Below are 17,424 nucleotides of genomic sequence, written 5' to 3'. Positions count from 1 at the left end.
ACGTTAAAAAAGAAAAAGGTAAAAGTTAAAAAAAAATGTACCAGAAAGCGAGAAAAAAAACAAAAAATGAAAAAGAAAAAAATGAAATTAACTGCAAGACTAAAAAAAATCACTGGAAAAAGCCATGAGGTTTTCTCCTCCTCTGGAATCTGCTGCTCTCCTTGGTATTGAAACTGCACTCTTTGGTAGGTGAACTTGGTCTCGGCTGGATTTCTTGTTGATCTTCTGGGGGAGGGGCCTGTTGTAGTGATTCTCAAGTGTCTTTGCCCCAGGCGGAATTGCACCGCCCTTGCAAGGGGCTGGAGTGAGTAATCCGCTCGGGTTTGCTTTCAGGAGCTTTTGTTCCCTTAGGGCTTTCCATAGAGTTCCGGAGGATGGGAATACAAATGGCAGCCTCCTGGTCTCCGGCCCATAGGAGCCGAGAGCCCGGGGCCCCACTCCTCAGTGTGCCCTCAGAGAACAGCGCCCAGTTACTCCCGTCTGCCTGACCTCCGGCCACGCTCCAAGCTCACCGAGCCTGTGACTGGTTCAAGGTAACACCGAGCTGTGATCTTACTGTCGGCTCTGTCTCTGTAGCCGGCTTTCCTGTTCCAATACGCACAAGCTCTGCGACACTCAGACACCCCCGATCCTTCTGTGACCCTGCGGGACCTGAGGCCACGCTGACCCCACGTGGGCTTCTCCTCGGTTTAGCCTCTGGAGCGATGTCCCTCAGCGGAACAGACTTTTAAAAGTCCTGATTTTGTGCGCCGTTGCTCCGCCACTTGCCAGGAGCCAGCCCCTCCCCCCGGGGTCTATCTTCCCGTCGCTTTGGATTCACTTCTCTGCCGGTCCTACCTTCAGAAAGTGGTTGTTTTTTCTGTTTCCAGAATTGCTGTTCTTCTCTTCGATCTGCCGATGGATTTTCAGGTGTTTGCAATCTTTAGATAAGCTATCTAGCTGATCTCTGGCTAGCTGAAGTAGTCTCAGCCTGCTACTTCTCCGCCATCTTGACTCCTCCCCGAAAGCCTCCATTTTTGATTGCACCTCATTAATAGCTTTTTCAATTTCAGCTTGGTTAGATTTTAGTTCTTTTATTTCTCCAGAAAGAGTTTTTATATCTCCCGAGAGGGTTTCTCTAATATCTTCCATGTCTTTTTCAAGCCTGGCTAGAACCTTGAGAATTGTCATTCTGAACTCTAGATCTGACATATTATTACCAATGTCTGTATTGATTAGGTCCCTAGCCTTCGGTACTGCCTCTTGTTCTTTTTTTTGTGTTGAATTTTTCCGTCTTGTCATTTTGTCCAGATAAGAGTATATGAAGGAGCAAGTAAAATCTAAAAGGGTGGCAACAACCCCAGGAAAATATCCTTTAACCAAATCAGAAGAGATCCCAAATCGTGAGGGGGGAGAAAGGGGATAAAAAGAGGTTCCGAAAGAAAGAAAGAAAGGAAAAAAAAAAAAAAAGAAAAGAAAAGAAGAATTAAAAAAGAAAACGAATAACGAAAAGTACAAAAAAGAAATTATATATATATATTAGATAAACTAGTTAAAAAACGTTAAAAAAGAAAAGGGTAAAAGTTAAAAAATTTTAGCATAAGAAGAGAAAAAAATGAAAAAGAAAAAAAAAATTAAATTTACTGCAAGACTAAAGAATCATAGGGAGAAAGCCATGAGTTCCGTGCTTTGCTTTCTCCTCCTCTGGAATTCTGCTGCTCTCCTTGGCATTGAAACCACACTCCTTGGTTTGGTGGACTTGGTCTTGGCTGGATTTCTTGTTGATCTTCTGGGGGAGGGGCCTGGTGTAGTGATTCTCACCTGTCTTTACCCTATGCGAATTGCACCACCCTTAGCAGGGGCCAGGCTGAGTAATCCGCTCGGGTTTGCTTTCAGGAGCTTTTGTTCCCTGAGAGCTTTCAGTAGAGTTCCGGAGGATGAGAATACAAATGGCGGCCTCCTGGTCTCCGGCCCATAGGAGCCGAGAGCCCGGGGCCCCACTCCTCAGTGTGCCCTCAGAGAACAGCGCCCGGTTACTCCCGTCTGCCCGACCTCTGGCTGTGCTCCGAGCTCACCAAGCCTGCGACCGGTTCAAGGTAACCCCGAGCTGAGCTCACTGTCGGCTCTGTCTCTGTAGCCGGCTTTCCCGTTCCAATACCCACAAGCTCTGTGACACTCAGACACCCCCGATCCTTCTGTGACCCTGCGGGACCTTGAGGCCACACGGACCCCGCATGGGCTTCACCCTGGTTTAGCCTCTGGAGCGATGTCCCTCAGTGGAATAGACTTTTAAAAGTCCTGATTTTGAGCTCCATTGCTCCGCCACTTCCTGGGAGCCAGGCCCTCCCCCCGGGGTCTATCTTCCCGTGGCTTTGAATCACTTCTCCGCCAGTCCTACCTTTCAGAAAGTGGTTGTTTTTCTGTTTCTAGAATTGCTGTTCTTCTTCTCTTCAATCTGCCGGTGTATTTGTAGTTTTTTGCAATCTTTAGATAAGCTTTCTAGCTGATCTGCTAGCTGAAGTAGTCTCAGCCTGCTACTTCTCCGCCATCTTGACTCCTCCCCCTTATTTATTTTCTTATGTATTTATTTGTGTACCTACTGCTGGAGCAATTTGAGCCAGTAATACAATTATTCACATAAATATATAAACATATATCTTATCCTTATTTGCTTCAGTTAAATAATCACTTCTGGCACACACTGGAGATTTTGCAGTGAGAATTATTGAATTAAAACCTGGAATATCTCAACTGGAGATAACAGAAGGAAGAGTGCCTGTTGGACAATTAAAGAGGCTTTAACCAATATAGTGAAGACTCCTACAGGTGCTCCTGAATTTCACTATACTAAGAACATATAGTGATGTTATTTCAATTTTACCTTCTAAAAAATTATTTGTAAAAACTTAACTAAAGTGTAAAAAAAATGTTTTTCTTTCTTTCTTTCTGTCAGAAAACTCTAAAACACTCCAAAATGGGCTGTTACAGGTCAAAGCCAACTGGCCATGCTCTGTGCTCCTGACAAATCTTGGCTCATGGGCCTTTCCTCCCACTGTCATCACTGTGCATGGTGGCAACTCCTCAGTTTTCCCACGTGGTGGTCAGTGCTACAAAAGTTGTTGGTCAACATCATAGGCTTCTTTCATAGCATCTTTCTAATGCTTTATTTATTAATGTACCCTAGTGGCTATAGACTGTGGTTAGAATGATGTCCTTGAAGCTACCAACGCCCTTTAAGCCTTGATGTTGCCTATTCATGTACAATGTTCTTATTCCCCAACATTCTCCAGGCAGAGATTCCCCTATAATGGTGATAAAATAAAAGCGAGCCTTTACCTTCTTTTATTTTCGCTACCTTATTATTGAAACAATATATCTTAAGGATATTAAACTTCAGGGATAAAAGTTTGTGGCTTAGTCCAAGGTGGCTTAGAGATTGAGGTAGTTTTATGTCAGTATGTCTGATTCTAGGTGTTTATAATTTGATATCTTCCCTTGAAGGACAGAATGATGTAGTACATGTTAAGGAGAGTTTCCATCCCAAAATTTCCTAAAAATCTTCAGGAATAAGAGAAAAACATAAATAAAAATGAAATATTATATTAGATCTAAATTTCTAAAAATATATTTAAGTTGTAACCCAGTTTCCTTTCAAATTTTGTTTATTTCTTCTCTTTACTATAATTTTGCTTTTTTCACCTTAAGAAAATTTTTGGTTTGCATTATTAGAACTTTCTTACAAGATCTAAGACTCTCCTTTGAAAATCCACATTTATTAATATTTTAAATCATATCTAAAGTTACTAGACTCCCAATGTGGAATACAGCACCCAAAAAGAGCTTTGACATCAGTTACATTGAGATTTAATGTAGAAGTCAGATTTATCTCCAGAGACAAATTTATTTTTTATATCATAAAATCCCATTTTTTTTAATAACAAGAGTGTTTTAAAATATTTATTTATTTATTTATGAGACAGAACACATGGGCATTCTTGCGTGCAGGAATTGGGGGGAGGGGCAGAGGGAGAGAATCTTCAAGCCGACTCCCCACTGCGCACAGCCCTCCCCAGGGCTCCATCTCACGACCCATGAGATAAAGACCTGAGCTAAAACCAAGAATCAGTCACTTAACTGACTAAGCCACCCAGGTGCCCCATAACAGGTGTGTTTTATAATGGAAAGGTAGAGATGAAAATTACCTATGCATCTATGTGAATTCTACAGGAGGGCAAAACAAAACAAAACAAACAAAAACAAAATCCCCCAATGCAGAACCAAGGACCTGCGGGGACATGACAGACTTGTGCTAATGCTCCACGTTTCAAAGCAGGTATCCTGACAAATAGAGCCGCCACACACAAGGCTGACTATCTTGATCCATCTTCCCATCCTCTGGTTTAGCTAAATTTTGGTCTTCAGCTCCTTAAAAAGAAAGGGATTCTTTTTAACCCCTGGGGAGCATGCCTATCCCTGGATTCCTGCTAGTTTCTACTTTGTTCTCTCAGTGCAGTTGGCCAATCAAGTAGGAGCAAATGTGCAACTGAACCAAGGTATAATGAGGTGAAATTTGGAGGTACAATATGCACACCTCTGTTGTCATCAAATAGTGTTTCATCCACAAGCACCTACACCTAAATAGAAATTATGGTCCTACATTCTGATCAGAAACTTAGTCGTGAAGCACTGCTAGAGTTTTCTGCGCTGTGCTCAGTCTTGCACTGTCTTCCAGAAAGCTTTGCTCATTCAAGCTATTTTTACCTTTGTGTTGCTTTTTAGAACACTTTTAGCATCTGCCATAACTTTGGATTTTTTTTGACAATTCTTTAGGAGTTTCCCTGGCTTTCACCATTATTCATTCTTCCTCAATTTAAACATCGTTCAGAATTCAGTGTGTGTGTTTTTCTTTTTCTTCCTTATTAGTTTTTGTTTTTGTCACTCAGTAAAATGTCAAGCTCTTCTTATTTACGTTTTTTTTTTAAAGATTTTATTTATTTATTTGACAGACAAATCACAAGTAGGCAGAGAGGCAGGCAGAGAGAGGAAGGGAAGCAGGCTCCCTGCTGAGCAGAGAGCCCGATGTGGGGCTCCATCCCAGGACTCTGGGATTATGACCTGAGCCGAAGGCAGAGGCCTTAGCCCACTGAGCCACCCAGGCACCCCCTTATTTACGTTTATAAACTTCCAAAATACCATTCTCCAAAAACTGAACAAAAAGATGCCTAAACTCTCCACTTTAATCACATAATTTTCTCTGTTCTCAGACTGAAACTGCTTCTTTTTATTAAAAAAAAAAATTCAGAAATTACAGAAGTAAAAATAAGGAATCATTGAAATAGTAATTAGTGAAAGTTTATGCGCACTCACCAAAAAGACAGTTTGCAGAGCAAGAGCACTCAAACCAAACCATGGAATGAGACTCAGGGTAGATTGCTATAAAAAAACTTACATTGTGGGAAGGCAGTGACTATTTATTCTTCACAGGGACTGGTTATAAAATTACAATTTTCTTAAATGATAAAACTGGTTAGTGGTTACCTCATAACAACCTTGGGAAGTACTTCAAATTTTACTTATGATTCCTAGAGGCATAAACAAGAAAGCCTTGCAAAATAAGCTAAATGAAGCTTTGTTTGTCTGACTAAAGTGGTTTTGTCTGCTCAGAGAATTTTCAAGGCTGGTCTCCATTTGTTTTTGATTTTCACACCTTGAAGCTCTCAGATTTATCAGGCTGGCTGGCATATCTACTCGTTTGTCTTACAGGACATTCTGATCTGGGCCCTTGTCTAGTTTTCCAGAGTTCCAAAATACCGATGATCTTTTCTGTCCTTTATTTCCGGCTCTTCAGCTCCTGCCCCCATTTCCCTCATACCACATCTGCCTTCTGGCCTTCTGGTAAAATCTTTTTTCAAGGGCTCATCCCTTTTGTCTGGACTATCCTGAAACTTAACTATTTCCACAAATAACTTAAAGGTCTCCCACACCTGCATTCCCAATAATCACCAAGGCTTTGCAACATAAGACCTAATGTTCTTGTACTTTTGCTTCATTCTTATGAGAATCACCATATGGATAATCACCTTAAAGCAAGCCACTATCTTTTATTGATCTTCCATATCTTTGAAAATAGAATACCGTATATTTGCATATTATTAAATCCTACTTCTGGCCATTGTCAGTTAATAAATCACTTTTTAGAGAAAGGGTGTTTTGTTTTGTTTTGTTTAAAGATTTTATTTATTCATTTGACAGACAGAGATCACAAGTAGGCAGAGAGGCAGGCAGAGAGAGAGGAGGAAGCAGGCTCCCTGCTGAGCAGAGAGCCCGATGCGGGACTCGATCCCAGGACCCTGGGATCATGACCTGAGCTGAAGGCCCACTGAGCTACCCAGGCACCCCTGGTATTTTGATTATTATTATTAGAAAAGGTTCCATAGAATTATTTTCCAACAGACAATGCTATGTCATTTATGTCCATTAAGGGAATGTTTGTAATCAAAGGTGGCATTTACATGAAATCTTTAACTTTGCAGCAATCAAGAATGAAATTGTAATAATTATTAAAATGTTATCATTTATAAACAATAATTGCAAGTATTTATTAACTGTTCCTTAAATGCCAGATGCTAAGTAATTTATATTCAATTTCATTTGTCCTTTAGTATCGAACAAAGTAGGTAACTATTGCTATTCCTCTATAGGCAATGTGGTTAGGTACTAAGAGGTTAAGTAATTTACCCATTGTTGTACTTGGCAGAGCTGGGTCTAAACTCACATAAAGCAAATGACATAGTCCTTACTGTTAATAACTATGCTCTGTAGCTGTAGAAGCCAGACTAAATTATCTCTAAACTCTCTACTTGGGAAAAGAAGTAATATTTCCTCTCTAAATTATTTACATTCTGGTTTATTCAAAATTAAACTAAATAGATCAATATTTCCAGGATCAAGCAAGCAGTTTAATATCAAAGACGTGGTATTATTTGCATCAAATTTACCAAATAAAAATATATGTCTTAATAGCAGCTATAGTAAATGTCTGCATTTTAGGGGCACTTGGGTGGCTCAGCAACTGTCCTTGGCTCAGAAATGATCCCAGGGTCCTGGGATTGAGCCTCACATTAGCTCCTTGTTCAGAAGGGCTTCTCCCTCTGCCTGCAGCTCCCCCCACTTATACACTCTCTCTGTCCCTGACAAATAAATAAATAAAGTTTAAAAAAATAAATTTCTGCCTTTTAATTTATTAGTAGGTGATACAACACACCCTCATTTACATATACTTCTCCTCACCCTGTTCTCTTTCTTTTTACTTGAGTTTGTTCTTCTATTTCCACCAGAGACATTATGGATACATACCTTTACACCATAGAAATAGGAGGATATCAGGCAGGTAATAAATCTGAGGTTGAAGATTATGGATGAATCCCCAAAAGTCAGTTAAAACCACTGATCAATTTTCATTATAAAGACCATTTTTAATTAAATAGTTTATTGAGATATAATTTACATATCATACAACTTAACCACTGAAAGTATACAAGTTAGTGGTTTTTATTATATTCAGATGTGTGCATTTTAGAACAATTTGTCTTCCTCGTGTCCTTGAGCTATCATTCCCTTCTCTCCTTATCTCCCTAACTCATCTCTAAGCAACTACTTGTGTACCTTCAGTCTCTATAGATTTTCCTACTTTGAGCTTTCATATGAAGGAAATTATACAGTATGTGGGAGAGACCATTAATTTGTGCCAAATTCAAACTAAGTGATATTAGGAGGTAGGCATGGCACTCAAATAGGTAAGGACATCTTCCCATGATATTTTCAGATTATATTCTTTTAGGTACTTATCCCATATTTGTTCATTAGGCTCTTGACCTTAATTATTGTGTTGTTATTATCTGCTTACAAATATCTTCCTAGCTCTAAATAGATATATAATGGTGGGGCCTACGTCTCTCTATCTCCCCCAGAGCCCAGAATATGATTGATTGATTAACTGGGATAATGAAAATATCATATTAAAAATATTTATCTGGCAAGATTTCCAATGTTCTAGGAACATCTTAGCTTTGATTTGGTGGAATTTCAGTTATACTGGCAAATTCTTTTATGGAGTCTTAAAATGCTTCAGAAAAGAATTAATATCCTGGTTCCTATAAAGCTAGTTGTAAACTTAATTATGCATTGAATGGTATATATTTTAATAATTTCTGGGATGCACTGTAGAATGTTGCCTCATTTTCCTTAGTCTTGATTTTACACTGGAACAACAGAGCTCAATTAATTCATTTATTCTCTAAACATTGACCACAAGCCTGCACCCTGGCTGGCCTAATGGTAGGTTGAGGAGAAGTACCTGTAAAGGAAACTCTGTCTTGACCCTCTGCCCTTTATAATCCAGTGGGAAAGTAGATATTAATCAAATTGTGATGTAAATAAATGTAAATTATAGCCTGGACTCAGTGTTACAGAAGTGAATTACTTCAAGCGAGGTGACACTGATAAATGGAATCCTTTAGCTAAAATTCTGAATTTGAGTGGGAGTTTACCAGGTTGAGTAAAAGAAAAAACAAACAACCATGTAGGCAGAGGGGATAGTGTGTAATGATGTCCTTTGGTGTTCCAGTGATAAACATCCGGGATGAAGACATAAGGCAGGTTGAGGCCTTAAGACAGAGGGTTGCTGAGGATCTGGGGTTTTATTCTAAGTGTAGTAGGAAGCCTGTCAGCTGTTTCAAACAGGATGAGTTACATTGTTTGATTCTTGACTGGAAAACCTTACATTTCCCCATTTAGGTTGAGAGCTAAATCTTATTAATTTTAATAGAGCTGGACTGCTCTCACAAATCATCCAATAAATTAAGGTACTATGATTTTAAGTTCCAATTTCATCTCCTGAGTTTTGTCTAAAAATTTGTTCTTTAGCAATTGATTTTTTTATTAATTTTTTATTTTTTATAAACATATATTTTTATCCCCAGGGGTACAGGTCTGTGAATCACCAGGTTTACACACTTCACAGCACTCACCCAAGCACATACCCTCCCCAATGTCCATAATCCCACCCCCTTCTACCAAACCCCTCCCCGCAGCAACCCTCAGTTTGTTTTGTGAGATTAAGAGTCACTTATGGTTTGTCTCCCTCCCAATCCCATCTTGTTTCATTGATTCTTCTCCTACCCACTTAAGCCCCCATGTTGCATCACCACTTCCTCATATCAGGGAGATCATATGATAGTTGTCTTTCTCTGCTTGACTTATTTCGCTAAGCATGATACGCTCTAGTTCCATCCATGTTGTCGCAAATGGCAAGATTTCATTTCTTTTGATGGCTGCATAGTATTCCATTGTGTATATATACCACATGTTGATGGACATGTGCAAAAGGAATCCATTTAGCAATTGATTTAAGAATTCTTTCACAACTCCTACTTTGATTAAAAATTTGATTAAGAAATTAAAAAAAAACACTTTTGGACTCAAACCATTCAAATTTCAGGAGAAATTTTACATATAGAAGAAAAACTTGACAAAATACGGGTTAGTTTCAGTCTGTCATTGAAACATAGTTCTAACTTTCTGGTGTTGAGGGAGGAATGGAGTTACTGAGCTGGCCCCCAGAAATTGCTATCTCGTTTTTTTGTTTGTTTGTTTTTGTTTTCCCTAGATAGATCTCAGGGAGAGGTTTCCCACTGTCCTGCCATGGTACTTGGCATTAGAAATCTGAGTGCTGAGGAATTTTTGGATTCAGTAGTGCAAGGAGAGAAAAATGTGAAAAGCTAAAGAAAAACACTCTGATGACAGCCACACAGACAAGAAAAAAATATGTGACATAAAAATATGTGACCAAAAAAGTGACATAAAAAAATGTCACTTTCTGTCCCTAATATCTGAACCACAAAATATCTGGTTGAGTTTATTTCTTCTTTTTTATACCACCTAAAACTTCTTTGGTGGATGATTAGTCTCTGTTAACTAGTTTTTTCTTCCAAGAAATGGAGACATATTCTTAAAATCCTTTCCAATCTCCAAGTATCTCTAGAAACTAACTGTAACCATGGGCATTTAATTTCATTGCACATTCTTAGCTCTTACTTAAAATCATTCTTCAGTATGTTTACAACAATAGCTCTTGGGCCTGGCAAAGCTTTTGACTTTATTTATTCATTTGTTCATTCATCAATAAACATTTCAAAGATAAAAAAGAAAGATATTATTCCATGCACTGGGTTTACATCTATGTATGAAACAAATTACTAGAAAAATTCAGTGCCCTCTTGGAACTTATATTTTGCTTAGGAATGGGGGAAAATGAATGAAAATGAATAATAGATATAATAAATGAATAAAGATAATAGGAGGTTGGAAACTGATAAATATAACGGGAAAGAAAGAATAGAACAGAAAAAGGGGATTGGGAATTTGGAACCGTAACTAGTAACTACTAAGGGTCTTAGAACAGATTAGTGTTAAGCTTATTTACCACTCTAATGCCATATAATTTTATTCATAAATCTTAATTGATAGACTAATTAGGATAATAACTACCTTGTATTCAGTGCTTGTTGTGTGCTAAATAAGGACAAATTTCAATTATACTATCAGACACAAATCACTATCTTTTGATCAAATGAGAAGTCATCTTAAACAGGATTTGGGCTTGTTATGAATATACTGACCAAAAGGCAAAGCGGAATTAGAAGCCATGTCTCTTACACAGAGCTAGTCCTGGTGGGTAGGTGAGTATTTGGTTGGTAGAAAATAGTGAGTAAAGTGAGTTAGCACTGGGTTTGAATTTCAATGTGAGGAAGAGAGTTTTCAATATTTCACTTATTATGTTTCTTCTTTAATATTCTGGAAATAAATTAGGAATACTTGCCAAGAAAATGTTGACTACTACTACTTTTCTCAAAAACTATTGTCCGCCTTATATTTAAGTATATTGGCAATTCAGTACTAAAAACTGACATTCGTGGAAAAAATAGGGTTCTAAAATAACTTTTGTTCTTAAATAAAAAAAGCTCTAGGAAGTTTATGTGTTTTGAAGATAGAGAAACCCAGTAGATTTTAGATTGTCTTTTCAACTGTCTTGTGTTAAAAGTGCTATTCTTCTTTAATACATGACATTTTATTTTCTATTATTATTTTTTTATAATTTTTTATGATTTTTTTTATTTATTTGGGGGGGAGAGTAAGAGAGGGAGACAAAACAAGAGCAATGGGGGGTTGGCAGAGGCAGAGAGACAAGCAGACTCCCTGTTGAGCAGGGATTTTTATTTTTCCCCATAGGAGCTCCATCCCAGGATCCTGGGATCATGACTGAGGTGAAGCCAGATGCTTAACTGACTGAGGCACCCAGGCACCCCAACATTTTATTCTTTAGTGAATTTATTTGATTTTTCAACTGTTGGTTTCAGCTCTGTAATATTTAAACAGAATTTTCATGCACTTATTTCAGGATTTATTATTTATTTCCATATAGGTCTCACTTACTTATTATTATTATTTTTTTAAATTTTCTCTTATCTCATCTGGTCAGTTAGATGAAGAATTATCACAGTGTTTTGCCAGCATATTTTATTATGTTCTTCCACATGTGCTTTCACACATAGAGAAATCTAATATTAATTAAAGAAATGCAGATGATCCCTTTCCCAACATGCATATGCACTCTGATTTTTTATATCATTTTGTGCAGGTAAAGGTCTCTCTAGTTACTTAACATCCCAAGGGGTCTGTGCTTGGTCACATAGAGCAACTTAGCTAGTTAATGGAAATACATAATTATCTGGCATTTAAACAAAATAAGAAATTCTGCAATGGACAGCATGCTACGCATTGGAAAGAATGCCTATTCAAGGCATTTCCAATCTTTAATTGAAAAGCACAGGCTTTCAAAGTCAACTGTTATTAATTGCTAGATGTCACAGTATATTCTAAATAGGTAGATAAGTATTTTGGGGAGCACTATCTGCTGAGTAGAGAAATTCCACAAGATTATTTAGATTGTATCTGGTGTCCATTAACATATTATTCTTAGCATGTATAGTTTCCTAATTAAAGGCAGAATTTTTACTTTTGCAATTAAAAAGCACAACATATGATTTTTTTCTTTGCAGGGGGGAGCTGAACACAATATTCCAGTTGTCATTTCAAAAATCTCCAAGGAGCAAAGAGGTAAAGTGTTTTGAGAATTACATAGTACCTGTTCCTTTGTAAGCTATCCTTAATGAAGAATAGGTCATATTAAAGAACCATAAGTTAACATGTGACTGACTAGCTCCAGGTTCCTCATGACCAGAGAGTAGGTGGCCAAGTCTGATTCCTAACTCTATCACTTTATTACTCCAAGGAAGGATTTCTTTCACAGGAAAGCAAGGATGAAAGACAAAAGAACATGCGACTGTATGAAAAATTAGGGACTGCACAGCTTTTCAATTATTTCAATTATACAAACATAGAGACACATTTAATGATTAAAAGTCCCATCAAATAAGGCAATTCCTCATACACATATTTTTTCAATTCTCGTATGCAGTTTAACTTAGTTATGAAATTTCATTTAGAAAAACACCAAACATGTAAAACAGTTTTTTCAATGACTGAAATCAATAAAATAATCTAATGTTCAAAAAGAAACCTAGAGCTGATCTCATAACTGATGGATTGAATGTTTAGGTAGAAAATTTTTCATAGATACCTTAATATTATAAGTACGTGAGAAAATTTTGTCATCCATCCAGAAGAGTGACCAGTTTTAGGCAACAGTAAGATCTGAAATGATGGGATTAAATGGAAATAGGTATTCCAGTGTGTGGGCAGAATCATACAATTGCTTTTGCACTCCTGTTACTTGTGGATCTTTTAAGATGCTATCTGAATTAAAACATTTAATATTTTCCTTGTATTAATTTTTATTTTACTTAATTACAAAACTTTTTCATCTGTATGAAGAAAATAGTTTGTGCATAATCATTACCCTTCTTCCTTTCCAGCGGAACTTTCAGGGCTGCTCTTTATTGGAGATGCAATTCTACAGGTATATATTTTACCCTTATTTTCTATGTTCAACCAATACATAAATTCAATTCACAGTATGCCAAGTGAAACCATAATTTTTTTCACTGCAGATAAATGGAATTAATGTGAGAAAATGCAGACATGAAGAAGTGGTGAGTTTTCTTTACTTTTTCCTAATATCGTAATATTCCCCATGTGCAAATAAGGATCTATGGCACTGCTAAACACTGTTCGATTTATTCATTAGGTAGATGTGACATTGGTCCAGTGTGTTAATCAGATTTTCAGATGATCTCTTAATTAGTGTCTGTGTATGTGTTTCATATTAGAAGTAGGTCTGTGGTACTACCCAAGATGAAATGTAATTCAAAGAAATACCTTGACCGTTGCTTATTATGTGTTTTTGCAGTTTTCCTATTAATCCCTGCCAGCCAATGTCCACTTAGTATATATCTCTAGGTGAAATATGTCTCTGACTCTTTGCAAATGTTTAGAAGCTTATAAACAATAGAATTTATGTCTGTAAAATCTTACACAGTAACAGAGTCAACTGGAAGAGCATATAACAGCTGTGTGTGTGAGAGAGAGAGAAAAAAGAAAGAGACAAAATTTAGAATTTAATCTCAAAGCATACTGAATTAGCCCTAGGCAGAATGGTCATCAGTCTTTGTGTGTGTGTGCTGTTGTGTTCTGTAATATGTATGTATGTATGGATGGATGGATATTGGTAATTATGCATATCTGAAGCCTCAGCCTCAGATACTCTATTTCAGTCAGTTTAGGTAGGCCCAGGAATTTGAATTTTAATAGTCAGCCCACGTGGTTCTATTGTAGGTGGCCTGTCAACCACACTTTGGGAGAAGCTGGAAGGTTGAAGGGCTTCTGTTGGTGATGGTGAGAAGACATAAAACATGTTACAAAAAGAATAGGACAGTGTTAGGCATTTGGGAAACATTCATCCTGGTTGATTAAATAAGATTCATAGAACCTTCACTGAATTTCTATAGTAGCTCGCAATGGAAGAGATAGAGGAGAAATTATGTTCAAAAGTTTATGCTAAAGGTTTTGTTTGAATACGTTGTTCCTCTGTTAAAAGGTATTTCAAGAAAACCATTCTGATGTGTTTGTGTATTTCAAACCTCAATGAAGTACCACAAGTGTTTCTGAGAAACCACAGTCCCACAAGCAGTGATGCACGGGAGGGTTTTCCGTTTTGCATGCTTGGAATAATTCATCCAATTTGTATTCATCACTTGTCTTTTGTCTTTTCCAAAATCTTACTGGGGCCATGGTATCGCCACTCTGTGCTGAACATCACATGTAAAATATGCGTTTCAAGTCTTGAATTTACTACAGATATGTTCAGAAAAAGCAGAGTTTTAGAACAAGTTAGAGACAAATGAGAAAACAGCAAAAAGTGCTCTGTTCTGCCGATACAGATGCAAATGTTAAATATAGCCATGTAAGCAAAGATATTTTAACTTTAGTCTTCTCTCGAAAATACAAATTGATTTTAAACTCATTATACAGGGAGCAAAACCAAGTGCATTCTCTTTTAAAACCACATGCTGTTAGATGGGGTCCTGTTTGCAATTTGGCCTTCTGAGGCAGGCAGCATGCTCACACAAGCTGTGCTAGCTTTGATTAGACAGATTAGTGTGGCGTGAAAGATTAGAATGTGCTAATAACGCCACTTCCTAATGCTGTTCATTCTGTTTCAAAGAAAAGGAATTTAGGATTGTATTGCAAATTATGTGCAGCTCTTCACAATACACTTATTTTTTTGAGAGGCTTAACCTTATCAACTTTGAAATATAGGCACTAATATTCTGAAGTTCCACTCTTTCCTTTTCCAACAGTAATTAGATGCCTTTGTCCTCACTGCTAATGACCTAAGCAAGTAGACTGACTTATACCTCAGTGGGGCTGAGATATTAATTAAATGTTTAAGAATGGACTTAAATGGGCAGAAAAAGGCACAACAAGCTCAAAGGATGTAGATGGTTTTAAAATAGCATGCTGATATACCACATTCTGTATTCCAAATCTGTGATTCACACAGAGTTCCAAACTCAGAAACAAATTGAGTAGGTGTGACAGTATGTTGTGGGTGCATATAACTTTCCTTTTATTCATCTGCATTACTCATTGATGTTGCTAGAAATTTTGTATTTGGTCCCTGGTTAGCTTCAGTCTTAGGATGCCTTCAACAATATAGATGTAACTTTTGTGTTGGTGTTACAAGATTTAATCTTTGTGATAGGTGAATCCCACAGTGTCTGTTATGGGTACCCAGTAAGACTGTTAAGGAATTATTTAGCCAAATGCCTACAATTAGATCACTGAAGCATTTGTGTCTGTGTGTTTCCACGTTACTAACGTGGACAAAAAATACATCAATTCTGGGTTTGCATCCACACCATGCAAAGCAAGAAGAAGATTGCTGAAGAAGAGAAGCTTCTGAAGTTTCCTCATAGGAAAGACCAGCACAAGTGTTAAGGGTTGTTTGGTGTGTGACATGGTGGGAAGGTAGCAGGGTACTCAGGTTAGAGGGCTTTCACACTCACAAACAACTATCTACAAGTCCTAGCTGGGCCACTTATTAACATTGTAACTTCAGGAAAATGAACTTGCTTCTGTCCCTCTCTTACTCATCTGTAAAAGCAAACTAATAATTACCTTTATAAAGATTGAATGGGAGTAATGTATATGAAACTCCTGGCACAGATGTGGCAATTAAGAACACTTAGGTATTATTTTATGCCATCGAATAATATTGCTTCACATGTTGGCACTCTTCTCCCTATTCACTCCCAGTGATTACTACTCCCAGTGGTTACTACTGTGTCAGTGTTGGGCAGTGTCTTGTTGAATCCATGCTGTCCCCTTGGAGCTTCCCATACAGAGAGAGTCCTAATGCATGCTGGTCTGCATGCCAAGCTCCTTCCACCACACCCAGTCAGAAATTGAAGTGGGCACCCACGTCTTGAGGGACAGAGCTGTTTGTAAATGAGGGTTTCTTGTTCATCATAGCAGATGTCTTTTTATTTTTTATATGAATGTGTTTTGTAGTCCATGAGTTATACTCCCAAGATACAAAAAAACCCTAAGGTACCTCCCCCCCCCCCAAGAAAAGGCAGATCTGTTGTCACTGTTGATGTTAAGATTGATTCTATTTTTTTTTAAAGATTTTATTTATTTATTTGTCATAGAGAGAGAAGCAAGAGAAAGCACGGGCAGACAGAGTGGCAGGCAGAGGCAGAGGGAGAAGCAGGCTCCCTGCCAAGCAAGGAGCCCGATGTGGGACTCGATCCCAGGACACTGGGATCATGACCTGAGCCGAAGGCAGCCGCTTAACCAACTGAGCCACCCAGGCGTCCCAGATTGATTCTATTTTTATTTAAAGATTTTATTTACTTATTTGACAGACAGAGATCACAAGCAGGCAGAGAGACAGGCAGAAAAAGAGGAGGCAGAGCATAGAGACCGATACAGGGCTCTATTTCAGGACCCTGGGATCATGACCAGAGCCGAAGGCAGAGGCCTTAACCCACTGAGCCACCCAGGCGACCAGATTCTATTTTTTCTTTACCTGGCCATTGAACCTTAGGCACATTAAATTGATTGCTATCTCTCTACCTTTCTATCTTCTATCTATCATCTATCTATATTTTATTAACAGGTAAATTGATCACATATCAAAAAGAAAATCTGAGTATCATCTATATGAGACATACTGAGATAGAGTTCTTGTGTGACAAGAAAGAATATACAAATAATTTTGTCTCTAACTTTATTGCTATGTGGACATCATTTCTGTAGCGTTTAATAATTAAAAGAGTTGTACAAAAAATTTATTAGGAAAGGGCATGTTGACTTATGGTCTTCAGAGTATAACAGTGGTGATCTATATATGCTCAGTCAGAATAAAAGGAAATAAGTTCTAGCTATAGTAGGAAAAAAATGCATCTTGAGTCTACAATTAAGATGGTTGGAAATGAAAATCTGTAAGTACAATTGAAATTTCCATCTAATAAGACTTTCAAAATAGGATAACTCATTATTAGGCAAAGCAGAATGGATGGATAGAGGATTCCAGAGGTTTCCTTCTAAAATACTTCTGATTTCATGATTGAAATTTATGTGTTCTAAAAAAGATGCCTTTTGTTTCTATGGCTTTGTTGATAGAAAACATTAGATAATTAGAACTGCAAATAACTATCCACATCTGATTTTTTATTTTTAAACTAAACTCTAAAAAACTGTAATTCTTATAAGAACAGAATGAGTATCTCAAAGTATGTAAGTTAAAATGATATATGTATGCAATAAAAACAAATTTTGAGAAAACTAATATTAAGTGTTGTTTAATAGCATTTTAATTATTATGATATGCTTGACTTAATTCAAAATTTCCATTGGAAT

The 17,424-nt window shown here is 37.4% G+C and overlaps 1 protein-coding gene across 2 annotated transcripts in view; it reads left to right on the top strand.

The window, feature by feature from the left end:
- SNTG1 (syntrophin gamma 1) overlaps positions 1-17,424 on the top strand; it is a 623,364-nt gene that overhangs the window by 306,654 nt on the left and 299,286 nt on the right. The window contains exons 5-7 of one of the 2 annotated variants that reach the window (XM_082719661.1): positions 12,099-12,156; positions 12,975-13,018; positions 13,110-13,151. In XM_082719661.1, coding sequence (XP_082575787.1) covers positions 12,099-12,156; positions 12,975-13,018; positions 13,110-13,151 — 144 coding nt within the window. Of the gene's footprint in view, positions 1-12,098; positions 12,157-12,974; positions 13,019-13,109; positions 13,152-13,841; positions 13,894-17,424 lie in introns of those variants that run through there. The other variant, XM_082719662.1, reaches the window with a different exon arrangement.

The sequence above is a fragment of the Mustela nivalis genome (assembly GCF_964662115.1).
Source record: "Mustela nivalis genome assembly, chromosome: 2".
Classification (NCBI taxonomy): Eukaryota; Metazoa; Chordata; class Mammalia; order Carnivora; family Mustelidae; genus Mustela; species Mustela nivalis.
Note: the sequence above shows the minus strand (reverse complement) of the source record. Positions and strands in the feature narration are given on the sequence as shown.